This window comes from Prionailurus bengalensis, chromosome A3 (genome assembly GCF_016509475.1).
Source record: "Prionailurus bengalensis isolate Pbe53 chromosome A3, Fcat_Pben_1.1_paternal_pri, whole genome shotgun sequence".
NCBI lineage: Eukaryota > Metazoa > Chordata > Mammalia > Carnivora > Felidae > Prionailurus > Prionailurus bengalensis.
Window position 1 is genome coordinate 87,557,489 of NC_057354.1, and position 20,921 is coordinate 87,578,409.

A 20,921-nucleotide genomic window follows, 5' to 3' on the forward strand; every position below is an offset into this window, starting at 1 on the left:
TACACACACAGAAATGAGAACCACTGCCTGAGGATGCCACTCCAGGGGGTAAAAGCAGTGTGAGGATACAGGTGTTGCTTCACACTATGCGCATCACCAATCATATACTGAGCACAGAAGCAACAGCAGTTCACACTTCGAGCACCTACTGTATGCTCACATAGCTTCAAGTGCTTGCCGTGTAAGCTCTTCATTGTCAGAAGAACCCTACGAGCAGGTGCTACGACCATTCCTATGTTATAGATAGAGAAGCTGAGGTATAGACAGGTTAAGTAGTTAAGGTCTCACGGCTAGTAAGGGGCAGAGGTAGAATTTGAACCTAGCCTGTCTAGTTCTAGAGTCTCACATTCTAGAGACTGGCCCCAAGGCCAGGAGCCCAGAAAGACCCCCCTTCTCTGTTGAAACTCAGAGGTATCAGGTACTTAGCATTTCTGCAAAGTAGATCAAGATCTAGGAGCCAAAGGGCTACTGGAGAAGAGTTTGGAGAAGCACCCCCAGAACTGGGAGGTGAACTGGTGATTGTCCTATCAGGGCCCATCTCTCCAAACAGCAAGGTCTCTGCAGGGCCTGCTGTGCCGAGGAGCAAGGTGTAGGCTTCAAGCTGCAGGGAGCAGGCAGCCCTCAAGCAGGCCAGGAGGGCAGGTCCCCATGCACCAGAAACAGCAACACCACTTGGGACTCAGTGATAGCAGTAGGCGCCGGGCAAGACAGACGTGTCTGCGCTCAATCCATGCTGACCCACAGACCTGCGAACAGACAGGAGCTACTGCCTTTTCTGTCCTTTAAAAAATCTAGCCAACCCCTTTCCTGATTATGGTATTAAAATATGCCCATTGTTGGGGCGCCTGGGTGGCTCGGTCGGTTGAGTGTCCGACTTCGGCTCAGGTCATGATCTCACAGTCCGTGAGTTCGAGCCCCGCGTCGGGCTTTGTGCTGACAGCTCAGAGCCTGGAGCCTGTTTCAGATTCTGTGTCTCCCTCTCTCTGTGACCCTCCCCCGTTCATGCTCTGTCTCTCTCTGTCTCAAAAATAAATAAAAACGTATAAAAAAAATTAAAAAAAAAATATGCCCATTGCTGACATGATAGAAAAATAGGAAAGTACAAAGGAAATTAAAATCACCTATATTCCCATTAGCCAGAGGTAATTCCTCTCCCAGCCTGACCACAGCAGCTGGGTAACCGCTTGACCAAGGAAGACAAGACAAACCTGATTCTCTCTCTGGAGACTCTGAGTTCAGAGGCACAGAGATGGGAGGAGTTGGTATAGAATGATCTCTGCAGTAGGTACAGGGTGTACAAACGGCTATAGCTGAGGATCTCCTGGCTCCTGCATTCCTTGGGCCAGGCTGTGCAGCATTTCCAGTGATTCTGTGAGGGCCGATCCCTTAAAAATCAAGCCCCTTTTACCTACGCTGATGTGTAGTCAGGTTCTGTTCTTCCAGGCACCTTGTGTTGCCAGAGTCAGGAGAATGACCAATCACAGGGAAAGCCAGCTCAGTACCATGGGCCACGCTGAGCAAGACGCAATTTTTTTCCCCCTTCAAATCAATATACAGCTTTTATTCCACATTTAAAATATCAAAATGCTGAGGAATCAGCCAGGATTTTGCTGTTTCTGTAGCTGGACAACCTAGATCTTATTTATTGGACTGCTGAACTGTTCCTTTTTCAGAAACATAGACACCATCCAAAAATTTTCTGCTTTGTTTTTAACCATTGTGGCTTGCTGAATCAAAGCAGCTGAATTTGATACAAGTTCAGCATTGTTTCCTTCAAGAATTAACTCATCTTTCCGGGCTTGAGATACTAAATGAGCAACTCTTGGCCCTGTCTAAACCCCACGGATGTATTTTTTGCCCAAGAAATTTTGGATTTCTACAAAAGAACTATTCTCCTGACTAACGACGTTGATGGGGAAGTGGGCATACACAGACCTCATCTTGTAATGGAAGCCCAGTGTAACACTTGATCATGTTCTGTACATGACTACAGACAGTGTGAACAGTAGCCGATTCCTTTTTATTTCTCCACTATTTGTCAACCCGGAGCCTTTTCTTTTTTCCTTCAGAGAAGACTGAGTTCTACACTGATGTGACTGAAGTCCTTCCACAGGCTCCTCTGGGGCCCTTCACAATAACAGCGGGGCCCTTCAGAGAGATGTTGATGTTTTCTGGAGTGATGGCTGACAAGGTCTTCGTGCTCACAGTGGATGCAGGAAAAAAAGAAAAAAGGAGCAAGACACAATTTAACGAAGAGAATAAAAAGTAGAAGGTGGTACTTTGATTAAAACTGGGAAGTCTGAGGGGCTCCTGGGTGGCTCAGTCGATTAAGTGTCCGACTTTGGCTCAGGTCACGATATCGCGGCCCTTGGGTTTGAGTCCTGCATTGGACTCTGTGCTGACAGCTCAGAGCCTGGAGTCTGCTTTGGATTCTGTGTCTCCTTTTCTCTCTGCCCCTCCCCTACTCACACTCTGTCTGTCTCTCTCTCAAAAATAAATAAACATTAAAAAATTAAAAAAAAATTTTTTTTAAGGTAAGTCTGAATATAACAAAAGCAGGTGTCTTCTTCAAAGAAATCCATTTTGGTAGATTGTCTCTGTTGATGCTCTTCTCTGAGATGTAAAAATCATCCACTTTTATCTACCTGCCCTATGCTCTCTGATGGCAGGGCTCATTTACTTCTCACACGTATCCCCAGGGCCTAGCCCCATGTCCAGGAGGAGGTAGTACTCAATCAATGTGTGCTAACAAATGTCCACAGCTAAGAAGTGGGAGAACAGGAAGCCTTCTATGGGCACTGATGTTTTTAAAAATCCACAAGTTGCATCGCTTGCCTTGTTTCTTTCGAAGATGGCAGATGGTCTCTTACCTGAGCTCGGCTTAAACCAAGCCCCTGATTTACACAGCCCCATTCTCTCCTAAAATCATCTAGATCAGCGTGCAAAAACGTAGTGAGTTAGCTAGTCTGGTTTACCAGACCATTTCTGTTTTTACCAGGTAAGCCAACTGTTTACCCACAGGACATTTGTGTTTTGTTCCCAAACCTGTTTATGTTGGTTATACTCACAGTATTTACGTAACTTAATTATATATTACATAAACTAATGAATTGTCTGTGTATAAGTGGTTGTTTCTATTGTAAGTTCACTGTTTTGGAAAGACTTGATAAAGGTGAATAGATTAAAAGAACTGCTTTAAATTAGAGGTGAACAAGTCAGCTATAAAAAACTAGGTGTATGATGGGGAGGGTAATATACAGGTTTAGAAAGATTTATAGCACTTTAAGTGTCCAAGTTCTCATACTAAAGAAATAAATCTGGAGATTATGGAGGGTACAATAGAGGTATAGTTTATACAAGTAAATGATGCAGAATGCCAGTCAGTATGTGCCCATTCATAACTAAAACAAGACTCTCATGAATCATTCCCTGACCTTCCTTCACTCTAAAATTGTCTATTCTAAGCTATTTAATTTCATTTTTGAAACTGCTGGCTGTGATCCACTAAAGTGATTTTGTGACTCAGGGTTTGAAAAGATACTGCCTAATCCCCCTCCTTAAGTTTGTTGATGGTTCAGGGGGACTGAAGAGATCTACTAAGGCTATGCAGCTAGTGAGTCAGAATTATAATCCTTGATTCCACATCCTCTGGCCTGTCTACTACCCTGAGCTACCTTCCCTCTCCCCTGGCATAGTCTCCTCTGCAAAAAATAGAAATTCAAATGAAGAATTGGATGACACGGATAAATCCTAGAGAGGAAAGGAAAGAATCCCTGATTCTCTCCTGAGGCCCCACTTTCCTCCAAACATTCTCTGCAGCAGGCAAGTCCTGCCACACTCAGTTGTATGTGCTTTTCCCCCCCGAACTAAAGCACACCACGTGTCTTGTGCTACAGACACTTACTTGGAACGGCGAACTGTGTACCTGGGTAGAGCACGTGAGCCTTCTAATTTTAGAATGACTCCAGCTCCACATGGGAAAACTCCAGACAATGGAACGGGGAAGCAGTTTGCAGTTCTGAAAAGCTTTTGTTAGGGGAGATGAGCAATCAATAGATCTCTTGCTTGCTGGCTGATCCACATTCTACCTGTTTCTCAAACAAGTAACGCCTTCAAAGGCTTTTCCATATGATCTGATTTCCCTCCCTCTGTGTGCCCTCAGCCTGAGCTCACCTTCTCTGTATCGTTAAGCCCGATGTCCTCACCCAAATCCGGCCACCACCTCCCCAAGCCAGCGATCATGGTGACCTTCCCCACGAACGACACCCCCAAAGAACATCTTCACCATCTTCTTTCACCACCACCTCTGAAAAGTCCCAGATGCTAACTCAAGCGGGCCTTCAAAGGCTTCCTGATTCCAGCTAGGTGGTGTCAGACACGGCTAGAGGAAGGAGAAGTTCAGAGGTAAAGAGGCACGCAGATCAAGCAAGGCAGATAGCAGAGCGAAGCCCGGAGCCTGCTGCCAGGTGTCTGAACAAGGCCCTTACCACACCCCTCAGTCATTAGAGTCTCATGAAAACATGAGAACCAGATGGGCAGCCTGGGAAATGCACAACATTTCGGAGGGTTAAGCAAGGAGCCACACAGTAACTTAACCGGGTGCATTCTGTCCCTTTCAAGGGGCATTAAAAGGTGCCTTTTGAAGATGGGTTGTAACTCCTTCCTTGGGAGGGTGTGATGGATGTTCTAAGCTGTAGGTTCTGTCACCCTCATTCTGCCTCCAGCTATGCTTCTCTGTGTGCTTTACGAATTAACAACCAACCAGTTACAAATTTTCTGTCCTAACCCCCAGACTATTGACTTCACTCCCACAGCAATTATTGTCTAAATCACCCACGAAGCAGTCAGCTGAGGTGGCCTCAGGTTATAATGAGGTTCGGATTATGGATTCCCACACTCTCTTGTCACCTGTGTGGTGGGCTCCCTGAGGACAAGGATGAAGAAGGTCTGCTTCTTCAACTAGAATGTTAGAACCGAAATGTAAAAGAGAATCTGGTTCCAAGAGAATTAAATATATGGCAGTCACACCATTGCTTCTCCACCTTGGGTCCATGGCAGGCATCACCAATAATTGATCGTGACCATATTTCCTAACAGCCTCAAGGCAGGGTTATAATCCTTCTGAACAAAGCTTTCCAAGCAGTCTCTACCAATTTATCAGAGTGGTTGTGTGGAAAATCTTATAGGCTATTCCTGATTCAAGTCCAATAGATGAGGAAACTCAGATCCAAACAGGAACCAGATGAACAACTTGCCCAGGGTCTTGGCAAAACTGAGACCAGTTGGGCCCCAACGCACAGCATTCCTGACCTCCAGCCTAAGGCATGTATCGCTCCAGTGTCCCACTCAAAATGGAGGTCTGAAAAGCACTTACGACAACGATGCCAGTTTCCTCTGCCTCTGGCATAATTTACCCTTCACATTTGGGGGTCTAAGAGAGAGGAAGATTGGAAGAAACCAATGAAACTTCAACAAGAAAGGCCAAGGGTAACTGTTAAGTAATAAGTGCATGGAACTTTTTTTTCCCCCAAAAGCACAAGAAAGCCACATGGGATCAGTCCCATGTTCCCTCAAGTGCACACACCACCCTTGATTGGCATACAGAGTTTGTAATTTTCTCTCTATGCTGCTCCATCAAGAAGTGAGAGCTGAATCCTGAGTACGTCTATGCTCCAGCACAGAATGTATCAAAGCCTTCTCATAACCAATATTGTTTCTCATTCCTGTCAACGCTTGAGTGAAGAGACCTGAATATTCACATCATGGGTAAAGCCTTGTAGCTCTTGTCCTACAACAACCCATCTTTATATCTCAATGCACAGCTCTGAGACTCAGTAAGTGGTAAGTGAGCCTGCCAGCATCCAGATGATAAGGGGTTAGGAGGGACTCAGATGTGAGTCAGTCATCCAGTATACAAATGAGCACACTTTACAAAAACAGTGTTCACCAAAAAGGAAATTAACTAGAAAGCAAAATATGAAAACATTAAAGGAAATGCAAATTAAATGTAGCTTGAAAGTACAGCTTGAAAAACTGAATGCAGCATCATCTACCCTCCATATTTAAGGATCGAACAAAAAGGGATTGTTGTTGTTTTTACTGGTGTAACGGGACTATCGGTTTGTTTTTTAAGGTCCTTATCTGTGAGAGAGAAGTAACATTCACAAGTGAAATGGGCTTTGCTTTGAAATATCCCAGCAAAGGGAAAAAACCAAAATGGCGTGAGAACAGATGAAAGAAAAATGGCAGAGCGATGGTAACTGCTGAAGCTGGGTGACAGATATGTGGGGACTGATTTCATTATTACTTCTGGGTATGAAGATTTCCATAGTTAACAGTAACAAATAGTTTTACTTATTGAATTAGCCTAGAGTTCAATACACACAGTTCGATGTTGGGGTGGTGAATATGGCTGGTGGGGTGGTCCCCCATTTGCACTGCACCCACAACAGGATTTCAGTTATGTCTGGTAAGGTCAGAGTGGGGGTGGGATGGGAGTGCTCAAGGCCTCCCAGGGCCTGAGGAGTCTTCGGGGAGAAGGAAGGTCACTCTAAAGGAAGAGGAAGTTAAGCAAACAAGCCTGATTCAGTCACAAAGCCCTAGTCCTTGAAGAGGTGGCTATGATACCATCACTGCCATTTGGACTTGTCTCCCAGCCCAGCTCTCTCTGGACTCACGTCTGGGTCCAAAGAGGCAGGGTGGAGAGTAAGTAAAAATGGATAGAGCTATTCCATCAACCTCTCTGGGGCACAAGTCCCATGGCTAACTGACCCATCAAACAGAGAGTAATGCAGAGGCCAGGCAGGCAGCGCACTTCCCTTCTCCACAGACTGTCCACCAGCACTGGAATCCTCAGGTCCCTTGGACACTAGAAGTTGTGGCATTGCCCCTGCTCTCACCCACCACATTGGGTCACAGAGTGGCCCTCAGCCAGTTATAGGGTAATGTGCAACACAGTAGGGTGTGACTAGTTCTTTGAAGATACACAATGCAGAAGACTAAACCTCAAGTACTTGTTGATATCAGAGGCATTCTCACAGAAGCAAGTCCAGAAGATGGAACAGAAGCTGCTCACTAGTGCACCAAGGACAGTAATTTTGGGATGAATATAGCAGGTCTCCTCATGTCTGCCCAGGAGAGACAGGGGAAACTCCAAAGGATCTTGGCAGGAGCCACAGCTGAGAGAATAGGGCTCAGGTACAACATCCCCCAGGTCTTTCTTGTCTGTAGTCTGTATGAATGGCTGGAGACTGGGAGGAAGAGCCCCCTCTCCCCATGGATGGTAGCATCAGTATCTGCCATCACTGCAACTTACTGCCTACATCACTTACTGAGTGACGCAGTAGACAATCTGGCTCTAACCTACCAGGTCCTACAGTGAGGACCAGGAGAGGCTGAGGATGCATCTGGGGGTAAATGGATCCTAGGAAGGGAGATAGGACAATTCTGAGACCAGCATGGTGGAGTCATAAACCAATGCCCCTCCTTTACCCCCAATATATTCACATCTGAGCCCTTTGTGATGGGGGAGGTCATTAAAAAGTAGAAACTCTGATAGATCCTGAACTTTGGGAAGTACTGCTTTGGGATGGACACACCCTTCCACCCCAGCCCCAGAAATATAGAATATAGAGAAAGTAAGGCATTTTCTTCTGTAGCATCACGGGCCACCAAGTGGTTTGGACACCTTAAGAGTTCAATTGCATCAAGGACAACAGCTCCAAGGGGCAGTCTGTGGGGCTACAGAATCAGTGGTACCCAGTGGGAGTCATACCTCCAGTGTGTTTGGAGGGAAAGGTCTGGAAGAGAAGAGCAAAGTACCAGGGACACTGTGTGGTTGGTGAGAGAATTTATGAATATATAAGAACAACCCCCCCCCCCAACCACCACATATACCTCCCTGAAATAACTAGGGAGATACAGCAGGTGTCCACTGCAGTGACAGATGACAGCATACTCCATGTCACCAAGGGAATAGTGAACCTGGAAGATTCATGCACTGCTGACATTAAAGTTAGCTTAATTCCCTCAGAAAGCTATCTGGCGATTTGTTACAAGGGTCATAAATAAATTTGTTCTTGCTCCCAGAGATATATCCTGAGGAAAGAAACCTAAGAAGAAAAAGCTTCTAGGCATGAACAGGTAGCACCATAATTTAAAGTGGGGGTAGCATAAATATCCAATGGGGAATGCTTAATTGAATCACATCTATCCATCTTGATGGAACATCATGACATTTTAAAAGGATACATTTCAAGACCTTCCAGCGACATGGAAAAATGCACAACTCCAAAACTTGCATTTAAAAAGCAGGAATCAGAACAGTTCTCTCACCATGACTAACTGTATAAAAACATGAGCGCACCTGGACAAAGGCTAAAAGCAATGCACAATGCAATAGTGGATGTGTCTGTGGTATTCTGACCAGGGGAGGTCTGCCTCCTACATTTCCCAAACCTTCCAATATGTTGATCTAGGATCTTTAAAATGAAATAAGGGAAATACTACTAGAAATGTCAAAGATAAGCCATAAAATAACGAAACACAGATCACCAGGCAGAAGCAGACAAAAGGGTTTAGGAATCTGGGTTCCACTTTAGATGCATGATTACATGAGTGGGGAAACTGAGGATGGTTCCGAGATCTCGGGTCCTGCAGGCTCTGCTGTCCACGACGCTTGCCCACACAGACTGTCAGAGCAGAGATGGGAGATGGCGAACCTTGAGGGAGGGGGAACAGCCCTCCTGCTCCCACAGTGGAGACCCCCCAGGAATGCAATCGGGCCCTGGGGTGGAGGGCAGCAAGGGCTCAGGGGACAGCCCCGTGTGAGCATAGAGGGCAGGAGCCCCAGAGGAAGTTCAGAGAGCAGGCTCCACAAAATAGCCAAGGCCTGCCCCCTTCCTGTATTCCCACACCATCTCCCGTGGAGGGGACAGGACTCACCACTCAGGGCGGACGTGCTGTTCTCCAGGGCCTGGCACACAGCCAACAGAAGACCTGTGTGGAGAGAAGAGAGGAAAGGTAAGCATCTGCTCAGCAAAGCACTTTCAGGACTCGAGGGCAGGCTGCTTGAAAGGTAAAGACCAGGCAACTTTACAAAGTGGCCAAAAGGCAGGCCTGGCTACATAGCTTGCGGGGGGGGGGGGGGCTCAGTGCAAAATGAAAATGTGGGTCCCCTATTCACAAGTTTTTTCCTTCTTTCCTTCCACGGTCTCTCTCCACCTGTTCTGGTGTTTTTTTTTAATAGCATGTAATTTTTTTGTGGTGGTGAAACATACATAAAATTTACTGTTTTAACCACTTTCAAGCATACAGTTCAGTGGCATTAAGTCCATTCACGTTGTTGTGCATGTCATGATCTCTCTCTTTGAGGCTTGAGGATTCTTTCAGGCTGAGCACGTGGGGGCCCTCGTGACAAGTGAGTGAATACACAGGCGACCACCCACCGCTGGGTTTCCTTCCTGCCAGAAGCTGGACAGATGTGCTGTGACCCAGATGGGGCAGGGCAATCCAGACAGGTATTTCTTCTTCTCAGGGACCCCAACTGAGGCAGACAGCTGACCCCCGAGGGTATTAGAGCCTCCGTGGTCAGAAAGCATCATCAGGTACCTCGATCAGGGGTGGAGGAGAGCCTTGCCCCTGTCTAGTCACCCACTGAACAGGCAGGCCGTGGAGCTAGCAGCCCAGTGTGGGAACAGCTGCCACCATGCCCTGCCCTGAGATGCCATGGGCTACACGCACCTAACACCAACTTTTCTTGTGTCCAGGCCCTAACAGGGGCAGAGTGTGGCAGGGGCGAGAACCCACTGATAGACGGTAGTTGATACGATCAACTTGGGCCAAGGCTCCAAGTTCCCAGGACACACTCCATTGTCCCATTGGAGTTCACTTACAAACTATAAATTCAAAGATAAAATCACTAACAATTTCAAGACTACCGCTGCATAGCACTAAAACCCCAAGCTTGGGACATCTGAACATGGGACTCTGTGAGACTACAGAGGTCGCACATCCATGAAGCTGCCTCTTAGATAGATGACCTTATGTGACCTCATGTTAAAGTACCAAAAGTTTCCAGAAACAGCAGCAAAGTTCTAATGAAGAAGGAACCTCTTGGGAGTTATGCAATCAGCATGAGCTAAGTTAGACTGACTTCCTAAAACTGAAAGGCAAAAAGATGCCATGGTGGCCCCGCACAGGCTGGGCCACCTGTGGGTTAGCCTGGAAGGCAGCTGAATCAAGGCAGAACAGAAAACCAGCAAGGTTCTGTGCTGTCACCGCCTGCTGCACAGGACTAACCCAAACCTCTGCTATGCATGTTGCCAGGACTCCCCTCCCCTTTTCACTCAGGGTAGAGACATAGAAGGCCTGGACTCTCAGGCAAGAAAGATACTCGCAACAGGTAAAGTAATCACGCTCATGACTTTTCTTTAGGCCTTTGAAACAAGAAACATCATAAAAACTTCAGACTCCTTTTCCTGGAGGCCTGGCAGGGATTTCCCAAGTACTGCTACACCATCCTGGAACCAGATATTGGGCTAGAGTAGGGGCGGGGGGCAAGGAGAGAACGGGAGTAAAATCAAATGCCTTCCCCGTGCAATTCTTTCTTGCTGCTCATTTTGGAAGCACGGCTCTTAGGGTTCCTCTGGATATATTTAAACAGTCGAGTCTGCAATCCACACACCAAGCATCAAAGTGAAGCATTCCTTCCAAGGCCAGGAAAGGTTTTAGAGGTTCCACACTGCCAGCTGGGAACCTGTCACGACCTGACTTCGCTGGTACTGCCACAAACCACTCTGGGCCAAAGTCAGCCAGTGACCCAGAGTAACATAAAGAACACAGGAATTCTTTGCATATTTCTGAGGAGGCACTGCTGGCCTGTCGCAAACTGTCCCTGAACTTACCTTGCAGCCTCCCTCCCTGGCCCCATATCCGGTCAGTCATCGAGAGCAGAGCCAGCACCGTTTCTGGTCTCCGTATCGATCTCTGCTAGAGCAAAACCAAGACAGGAAAGCAAATACTGTACAAATGCAGCCAGGACGGAGCAGGGATGAACACGGACTCTCTGGAATACATGGGGGGCCACTACCCCAGCTGTGGGGCAAGCTACTCCATCTGCTCGGTCCCTCACCCATAAGCTACCAGCTGCCAAACTCACAAAGGCGTTCTGGGAACTAATCAGAGTTTGCAAAAACCACCATGTTCCACAGATGAGAGACGACTGGGTTTTTATTCATAATTTGAGCAACACGGAATAGAACAGTTGCTCTCTATACCCTCCAAGTCCCCTGGTAAATAGCTTAATGCCCGAGCATCTCTCTGCAATCTCTGTTCAGGCACAGCTTCTGGTGATGAGAGGTGAGGCCTCTGCTTTCCGGAGGGGCCCAGACCAGAGGACAGGGGTCAGACCTCCTTCAGCCAAGTGGGGGCGGGTACCACTTATGTGCTATCTTATTTCATTTTCATGATTACCCACAATCTAGGCACCTCCCAGCCTCCCTGCCTTCTGGTCCAGCCTCTGGAAACACACGGTTTAACAGGTGAGGAAACGGAGGCTTTACAGAGGTTAGGAATTTGCCCAAGCTCTTGCAGTCAAGTTCAAGTCTGTCCCATGCCCATGCCCGAGATACTGTTTTATTACCACACCACTCGGGAGACCTCTAACCATAGTCTGTCACAAAACACTGGTGGGTGTATACTCACCAGCTACAACCCCCAAATGCACAACAGATTCGGCAGGCCCCGCAGTTAAGCTTGATCTCTGTATTCTGAAAGCAGACCCCAAATCCCCCCTGCACCCCGCTCTGAGCAAGGTCTGAGGAGCCAGGGTGTGAACACCCAGACCCCCTGCTGCCTAGTCTGTGTAAGCCCAGGTGCCTGGACTGCCAGCCCCGTGGCTATGCTTGGAAAAGTCGGGCTGTGTGAAGGTCTTCCAGAAACACGTGGCCCTGGAAGGCTCTGAGGCTCATCAGAACAGTACAGTCTGGGGCACCTGTGTGGGGACAGTACAGCTGCCACATGCAGTGGCTCCAGGAAGACAACCCTGAGTTCAGGCAGAAGCTTGGAGGCTGCAGGGATCCCCCAGCGGCCTCCCTCGGGGGCAAGAATCCCTACCAGGCTGCTCTTGCCAGCATATTTCTGCTTAAACAGCTCCAAACAGGGGAATCCCTGGATTGTGTGGATTCCAAAAAAGAAAAAAAAAATAAGGGGAGGAAGGGAGGGAAGAAAAAACCTATGAAAGCTGATCCCCCACCCAAAGTAGAGTAGAAACCCAGGCCTGCCCTCAAGGGGGGACAAGGGTTGCAGTGCTTATAATTCAGCTGTTTGGAGAGTAAATAAAAGTTTACAATAGCAAGAATGCCATAAGAGAGGTTAGCATTTTTATCTCATGAGTTCACAGACTGAAGCCACCATGAAACCCATCCACTGATGTACCAATGGAAAATGCTTTGAGAGGTGCTGGGTCCCTATCTTCCCTGGGCCACAGAGGAGCACCTCCTTCCCCAGCCCCTCAACACAGCCCCTAACTCATGTATGGGACTGGGCCCCAGGCTGGGCCTTTAGCATGGGACATTCTCTATCCTATCCCACCTGCCAGCCTGTGGCCACCTCCCTCTGTGGATACCCAGCTCTAGTGCCCAGATAGGGGAGAAGCAGCCTCAGGCTCTGGCCTCTGTGACAGCCAGTATTTGCTTCCAGGCTCTGACCTACTCCACTGGTTGGATCAGTTGTTCCTCTCCCTCCCCTCCCCCCGCCCCCAAAATCGAGAGTTCCATATGCCATCCAGTTTCAGATCCCCTAAGTCAGGCTGCCCGAGTGAAGGGGTGAAGGCGAGGTGGTGGTGTCAGGGAGATGTGGAGAAGATGGAGAGAGGCTGCAGGAGGTCCTTTTGGATAAAGTGTACCCTGGATTTAAAGGAGGCTCTGAGAAAAGACCTATGGGTAAAGAAACAATGCAGGCGGGAGAGAGAGGCAGCAGGGAGGGTGGGTGCTGGTGGGGGTGAGCCAAGATCTCCCCTTCCTCTCCCTACCATACTCAGGATTGGAAGGTCATAAGGGACACAGCCAGGAACTAAGGAAGTGGTGGGTGGTACCTAGAGCGAGCATCCTGCAGTTCAGCATGAGGTCTACAGGGACATGCACGGGGCAATCGTGTGGGCAAAAAACTGTGTAAATGGGTCACATTGTACCCAGGGCCTCCGGTACAGCTTCTAAGGCCTCTTCCTTTATGAATTACATCCCAATTCTGAGCCTGGGTGGCTCAGTTGGTTAAGCCAACTTCAGCTCAGGTCATGATCTCGTGGTCCGTGGGTTCGAGCCCCGCCTTGGACTCTGTGCTGACAGCTCAGAGCCTGGAGCCTGCTTCTGATTCTGTGTCTCCCTCTCTTTGCTCCTCCCCTACTCGCACTCTGTCTCTCTCTCTCAAAAATAATATACATTAAAAAAATACCATGAATTACATCTCAACATTTAAATCTTACCTGCAAACGTGGCAGGGTTTTAACTGCAGAGCAAAAACTGCAATATTGTATGACTTTATCAGTATTTTTAAATGCAAAAGGTTTTGATCTAGGTGAAGATGCTGGCTTCAGGATAAGAACTGATTAGGAAGGAAAAAAAAGAAAAGAACACACTGCAGGTAGGGACAAGGCAGAAAGCTGGCAGGACCAGGAGACAAAGAGCCTGCCCCTGGAGAGGATATCCATACAGGTCATAGCAGAAAGCAGCCACATGGCATCCTCCATCGTCCGGGTGTGGGGAGGATGGCCCTCAGAGAGTCCATGGTTTCTCTCCAAGGAAGGGGCGACAATTCATATTTGCCCCTGCTTATGGATACACCAGTGACACCGGCTTCAGAGGATGTCAGGAAAAGCTGCAGAGGAATTTGTGGAAGAACTGGCCAGACAGGATTAGGAATACTCTGGGTATAGCAGGGAGAGTGTAGAAATATGTGACATGGGAATGAATCACCATGGGCAGACGGGCTTATGGGACAGAGGGCTCTTTCTTTTACCATCCCAGCATCTGGAACACTGCTTTTAAAACACAAGCTGGACCCTGCTACCCAAGGAGAGAGCCTTACAGAGAAATTATCTGAAAAAGTTAGTGTTGTGTCTCAGGTGGCAGGTCCCGGTGCTCATGAAAGAAAACCAACTATGCAAGGGAGGGGGCAGCTTTTAGTTACAAACCCATACAGGTGAGGTCCTGGCCCCTTTGTCCAAACACAGCCATGACATGACAAGTTAATCAGGAAGATGTTTCTATGCCAGTGGCAGGTGGCAGAGGGAAAATCACTGGAGTCTGATTGGTCTCCCAAGCTCCCTCCTCACATGATTCAGTCACGATTACCATTCCGGCTGATGGCGTTAGTAATAGTAATAAGCAGGAACATTTGCTTGAGCACTTACTACATGCCCTGCATAGTTTCATTCAGTACTCAGAGCAAGTCCTAGGAAGTAGGTCCTATTAGGCTCCCATTCTGGAGGTAAGAAAGTAGAGGTACAGGAGATTAAATAATCTGCCCAAGGTCACCTAGCTTATTAGTGACAGACGTTGCAAGCTCATATCACAAGGTCCAGTTGGCCTCACTTTGCTTTTGCTTGTCTCGTGAAGTACAAAGAACACAGACATGCTAGAGAAGACCACCTCCTCCTCCTTTTTTTGTCCTGCCTAGAAGCCAGGTATCCATTGTGACCTAGGGAACACAGGCTAACAGGGAGTCCAGAGACTAGGGTGAACTATGAATGTGGTCACCTTTAGCAAGTCACTTCACCTCTCTCAATCTTAGGCTCTTTGTCTTTAAATGGCAGACTTGGGCCAGAATATCTGCCCAGTCCATAAATTCCAGGCATCTATGAAGATACAAGGCTGTCCATCTTCCTCAACCATCTAACTGGGGGACAAGGGGGCCCACTGGCTTCATTCCAACACTTTGTAGGTAGATCCCTGCCCTGAAGGAGGATCAGACAAAGTAAAGGCTTTGTGTTCTTGTCTCAGTGAGTGAACTTGGTTTATGGTAATTTTGTCCTTCAATTTAGCATGGCATCTACATCAAATATCAGAAGATGGAGGAGACCCTAAATCTAATCCTAAACAAGCACTTTCCATCTCTACGTTTTCAACACAGTCTTAATAATAGACTACAGGCTCGCCATCCACAGGGGAATGCAATGCACTCAGGTCAGTGCGCTTGGGACCAGGGTGCCCTTCCTGATGACCCCTGGGGTGGCCATAAGTGGCAAAGTCCACCATGATGAGGCTAAGGCAATACCTCATGATTATGACATCATGGAAGATAAGCCAGTGTTACCCACATGCTCATAGGTATTTTCCAGAACCATCTCAATATATCTGCAGATGGAAAAAAAACAACGTATTCAGAATGAACCTTCAGGATTAGGGAGGAAGAGACGAGCAGATGGGTGCCTAGACTGCAGCCCTCCACCCTTTTCTAATTCTGACTCAGGGCCTGTTATGGCAGAACAGAAAGGAGCCTTGCTGTCAGAACTGGGTGCAAATCCTAGATCTACCACTCCTTACCTGTGACACCTCAAGGTGTGTTATCTAACTTTGCTGAGCCTTGGCATATCCTCATTCATGAATAAGGATAACTCCTCACATGGCCACTGCAAGGATTAAATAAAATAAAATGGAGTATACGAAATCAGAAAAAAATAGAACCTTCCATACTAAAGCAAAGGAAGAGGAGTATGGGCTGCCAAAGGCACCCATGGAGGTCACATGTCTCCATAGACACTTCCCCTGCTCCCATGCCCCAAGCACCCTGACCACTCTCCAGAAGACTGCACCTCAAACCATGTGTTCAAAAATAAACTCCGTCTCATCCCTGACCTGTTCCACCTCCACCTGGCTTCTGGGTGGGGCCGAGGACCCGAAAGACATCGTCTACCCCTCCCTCCCCTTTACTCCATATTCAAGCCAAGGCCTCCTACACAGATCACCCCCACACTATCCATCTCATCCATCACCCCCCACCCCCACCCCATGTCCCTACTGCCAATGCCCCAATTCAGGCCTCATCATCCCTCCTGAGCTATCATAATAGTTGCCTAACTGGTTTGCCTGCCGAGAGCCTTTTTTTTTTTTTTTACCTTTGCTCCTGCTGCCAGAGTGAGCTTCCTGAAACACTTGCTGGGCCATAGCACTTCTTTCCTCTAAACTTCCCGCAGGCTCCCCGCTCAGAGAATTCAGTCTGAAGTCCTGAGCAGAGATGTAAGGTACAGAACCTGGTCCCAAACCCCATTTCCATCTGCTTCCTCCTGCCTACTCTCTTTGGACACATAGACTCCAGCTGCCTGTCACTCCCCCCCTTTCCCTGTGCACAACCTGCCCTCACTCAGCTCAGTGCCACGGGCTCAGGCTACCAGGGCCCGGACTCCAATCCTTGTGGCTCTGTGATATTTGCTTAGTTGTCTGAGCCTTAGTTTTCTTTGCTGTAGAAAGAGATAAAGATATCCCTCTCCTGCACAGGGTTGTGAAGATTAAATGGGGGAGGGGACACATGGAAAACGTGGCGTGTACTGAATGGCACATAATAAACACACAACACCCGGTAGCTGTCATTGAGAGATGCCATGAATATTCTAATCTCTCAAGTTGGCATGCCCCTTCTTCCACCCATGGAAGTCAAATTCGCCTGTCAAATCCCCACCCAAATGTCAGAAATAATCATTTCGTTTTTAGAGCAGTCCTTATCGGATTCTGCCTTGTAGTTTGGAAGTTTTTTCACATCTTCATCTCCCCATCTGGTGCGGCCAGGAACCATGCAGCGCTCATCTCTGCCGTCACAGTAGGCACCATGCCTTGCACCTAGTTAGGTTTTTTGTTTCACGTTTATTTATTTTTGAGAGAGAGACAGAGCATGAGTCGGGGAGGGCAGAGAGAGAGGGAGGCACAGAATCTGAAGCAGGCCGCAGGCTCTGAGCTGTCCGCATAGAGCTCAATGTGGGGCTCGAACTCACGAACTGTGAGATCACGACCTGAGCCGAAGTCAGAGGCTTAACCGACTGAGCCACCCAGGCGCCCCACACCGAGTTAGGTTTTTGACACATGTGGGTTGAACTGAATTTCTCTAAGAGGTCACCAGCTTGAAAACAGAGTCGGGGCGGGGGGAGGTGAGTGTTGAGAGTGTGCGGAGGGGGAATGGGAAAACCAGCTGATCCTCACAATTCCTTCCTCACTTCTATGTGGGACCCTCCAGAGCTACAGCTCTCAGTCTTGGTTCTTAATCAGATTTCAGCGACGATGAAGAACTCTTGAAACCTGGCATGCGTGCATGCATTCATTCAAGAAGTATTTGCTGAGCACCAGTACGGGGCAGACACCATTCCGAGTGCTGCAGACAAAGAAAAGGACTAAAAGTCTCTTCTCTTACAGTGTCTGCAACATATCCTTCCTGTGAGAAATAATCCTTCCAATTCTTGGCAACCATTCACACTGAACTACATTATAAATGTCTGACCGCACCATCAATTGTGGTGGGAGGGGAGTTAAAGTGTGTCTTCTATTTCAATAACAGAGTGAACTAGCCTCAGCAGAGGAAAAGCGGGGAGTGCCGTCCTTCCCCCGAGCCTGGAGCGAGTCTCCTGAACCTGCAGGCCAAGATGACCCTGACTTGCTTGGTCACTTGATGACATGACCCCAGAAACCTCCATTTTCACATCCTTAACTCATTTTGTAGGCTTTTCCTGAAAACTTGATGAGAAAACAGGAAGACCTGCACCTGGTGACCCCAAGGAGGAAGGCACAGTGTCAGAAGGGGTACAGAGCCTAGAGAATGGCTTGGTGCAGCAGGATGGCCAGCCCCAGCATTTGCTGAGCACTACACGCCCAGGGGCTCTTTGGGCAAAGGCAGGACTTGCCACAGGGACTTTGCAGTCTGGAGGAGTTGACTCAAGTGAAGCAAACACACTCACCCATGTTCTGCAAGTATCTCTCATGCTCCCCATTCAAGCCCTTTATTCCACCCAAATGTATCTACCTGGTTCAGGTCTCCTAAATACACTCGTTCTTTCCTGCTGCCCTGGCCTCTTCCGCCCAGCCTTCTGGGCCCGCTAGACCCCAACATCCTCCAGAGCGCCCTCCAGACCTCTCCCGCAGGCACACCCTCTCCTTCCACCCCCCTGACACCGTCAGTCCCTTCAGCACTGGGTGGGTGTGGGGCCCAGAGCAGTCACTCACATGGGCCGCGTCTCCCTCACTCTCCCTCTCTCAGCCCAGGCCTCATTTCCCACCACCTCTGATCTAGTCTTTCTTCCCCTACATCAAGGGGCAAATGCAAATATTTGCAAAGTGCTTTGAGTTCTTTCTAGTCAAGAACTTGATTAACGCCCAGGAGTGACACTGCGTGCACAGGCATCAGAGAAGCAGGGCAGCTACAAAGGGTGATGGATGCTCTTCCCGAATTCTGGAAACGCATGCAAAAAAAAAAAAAAAAAAAAAGGACCAAATAAAAAAAGCCACAGAGACCCTCACAGGAGGATGCAGAGGCTGCTTGTTGAGGTACCTTTGTTTGTAAGGTCTGGTAGGTGATGTCGCACCTCACACCGCCCTGCGGACATCTTCCTTTTCCAACACCCCCACCCACTCCAAAGTCTCATAGCACAATGCAGCCACTGATTCGGTGGTTAAGAGGACCCGCTCTGCCGAAGCGAACAGCATAAATATCTTTATCAAAAAGTCAGTTAACCAGGATGCACCAAGCACCTCCTCTGGCTGGGAAAGGCCCTGTGCCCACTCCCACCCACACAGATCGATGCCACGTCCTTTTTTTGTTGGGAGGAAGCAGTCATTCTCGGGGAGAGTTAAAGCCTTAGCAAAGACCCGGGTACTGAGTCAGACTTCCTCTTCTGGCAGGCCAGCTCCCATGCTGGCTGGCCGAGGGCCCTGTCCAGGGACTGCAGGGTAGCAGGGCGAGGATCCCGGAGCCCTCCCGAGATCCCCGGCTGCTGAATCACCAACAGGCTCGACCAGGGCTGAGCTCTAAGGTTGCAAGAAACCGTGCCAAGCTGAGGCGCTCAGAAACCTGTGCCAGCTGATACGAGGCATCAAAGTGTCTGTGGAAAAGGCCATGCTTGACTTTGCCAGAGTCCCAGAGGATGGAAGGAGTGGAGGACTGGGCTAGAGACCAGGCCAGGGTGAAGCGGCAGAGGTGCTGGCTTTATCCGCAGGGCTCAGTCCCCCCAGTACCAGGACCAGATGGGCCAAGCCCTCGCTGCCAGAAAACCCAGAAATCAAATGCCAGCTCTGGAAGAGTCTGCCGGATGTTATAATCTCCCTTCCCCTCCACAGAGGCCCATGGCCACGTCTTAGTTTCCCCGGGCCTTGTGGCCCCAGAATTGCCATCCTCCAGGCCAAGGGTCAGCAGTAGCTCCACCTGGACCTCAGACCAGCAGAGGTAGCCTCTCAGAAGTCCCAACAAAGCCAGGCCAATCCCTCAGCGATATGTACACAGCACTCACAGCTAGTGGCTTAGAAGCAGGCTATGTGCTGGGAGGAGATAAAAAATAAGCAATCCTTGAACCCTGCCCCATTTCCTCCATGTGAATAGCTTGGTGGTGACAAACTCATCCCTTCCCACTGTTTCACTCAGGACACCCCCGGAACCACCCTGAAAAAGGCATTGGGGTGCTTGGGCCAAGATAAATACCAGTATGAGTTGGAAGAATTTCAGATCAATGCAACATCATCCCAGGAAGGGGGTGGTGGACAGAGGGGTCAGCGATGCCCCAATGCCAATCACCACTGTCAGCTTTCCACTGTGTTCTGTGTTCTCAAGGCTGGCCACAGAACACCCTTTGGGAGAACTCTCTTGATCAGATGAGGGCCACTGAGGTGCAAACAGAGGAAACAGATGCCTGGAACTATGGATTTTTAAGAGTTAAGGGGAAAACACCCTGAAGTTCTTGTAACCCTACATTTCTCAACCCACATCACATTGCTGACTGGGAAAATATCTAAGTGCTTTTCCTTGGGCTCTGGAAGTGAGGGGTAGGAGAGGAAGAGGAAAGAATGGGTGAGAAAGGGCCTGGGTGACAAGTGCAGGTGCCAGCAGCTGGAAAGGACCCGGGCAAGGAGTGGGCAGGAGGTACTGGATTGACTTCCTTGCACTGGGAGACCCTGAGCAGGCCACCTCTACCCCAGGGGTTCTCATCGCTGGTGGTGCTCCCTAGCATGCCTCTGGAAACCTGTGGGAGTAGTTTTTGATTGTCACAATGACTGGGGGGCACTCCTGGTATTTAGGCAGCCAGAACAGGGCTGCTAAATTGCTATAATGCACAGGATTTTATCCTGCTCAGAGAGCACCCTGTTGAGAAATTCTGCACCCCCACAGGGATGGTCCCTTCAACCACAAGGCATTCAGCCTTCAAATGCCCATGGGCAGAAGCACCAAAAACTCAGGGGAAATGGAACAAGCTAGCAGAAGTCACATGAATGGACAGTGTCACTCGTTAGAGCCTTGTGAATGGTCTTTGGGAAGTTCACAAAGGGTTTCTGCTCAACTGCTTGCTCTCCTTTAACTGGGATGCTCCCCTCCCCCTTCAGTGATTCCCTCTATTCTTATGTTCATCTGTCTCTCTGTATTAACCTGAAGCATTTGGGTTGCACAATACGAAGCCTACCTATAAAGGAACGAGACTGACAAAGCACAAACAGAACCCACTCCCAGTGTTTTATAGTCACGGGGTTCCAGAGAGACTCCCAGAAGCCCTAAGGGGAAGGAACTGATAGGAGTAGGGATGCATCCTTCTGTCTCTTGGCCCACTGCCTCATTTTCAGGCCCCTGATGAATTTCTCTGGCTAACGTGTTCTTCTGGTCACAAGCAGCGCAGCTGCTCAGTGAATGCCCCCAAAGCACTTAGTCACATGGAAGAAGTCTCGTCTGCTGCCAGGAGACACATC

At 48.7% G+C, this 20,921-nt stretch overlaps 1 protein-coding gene and 1 pseudogene across 2 annotated transcripts in view; both read right to left on the reverse strand.

The window, feature by feature from the left end:
- TGFA (transforming growth factor alpha) overlaps positions 1–20,921 on the reverse strand; it is a 110,247-nt gene that overhangs the window by 65,034 nt on the left and 24,292 nt on the right. For both annotated transcript variants that reach the window (XM_043603606.1, XM_043603605.1), the window contains exon 2: positions 8,944–8,997. In XM_043603606.1, coding sequence (XP_043459541.1) covers positions 8,944–8,997 — 54 coding nt within the window. The remainder of the gene's footprint in view (positions 1–8,943; positions 8,998–20,921) is intronic.
- On the reverse strand, positions 1,070–7,406 carry LOC122466888 (annotated as a pseudogene).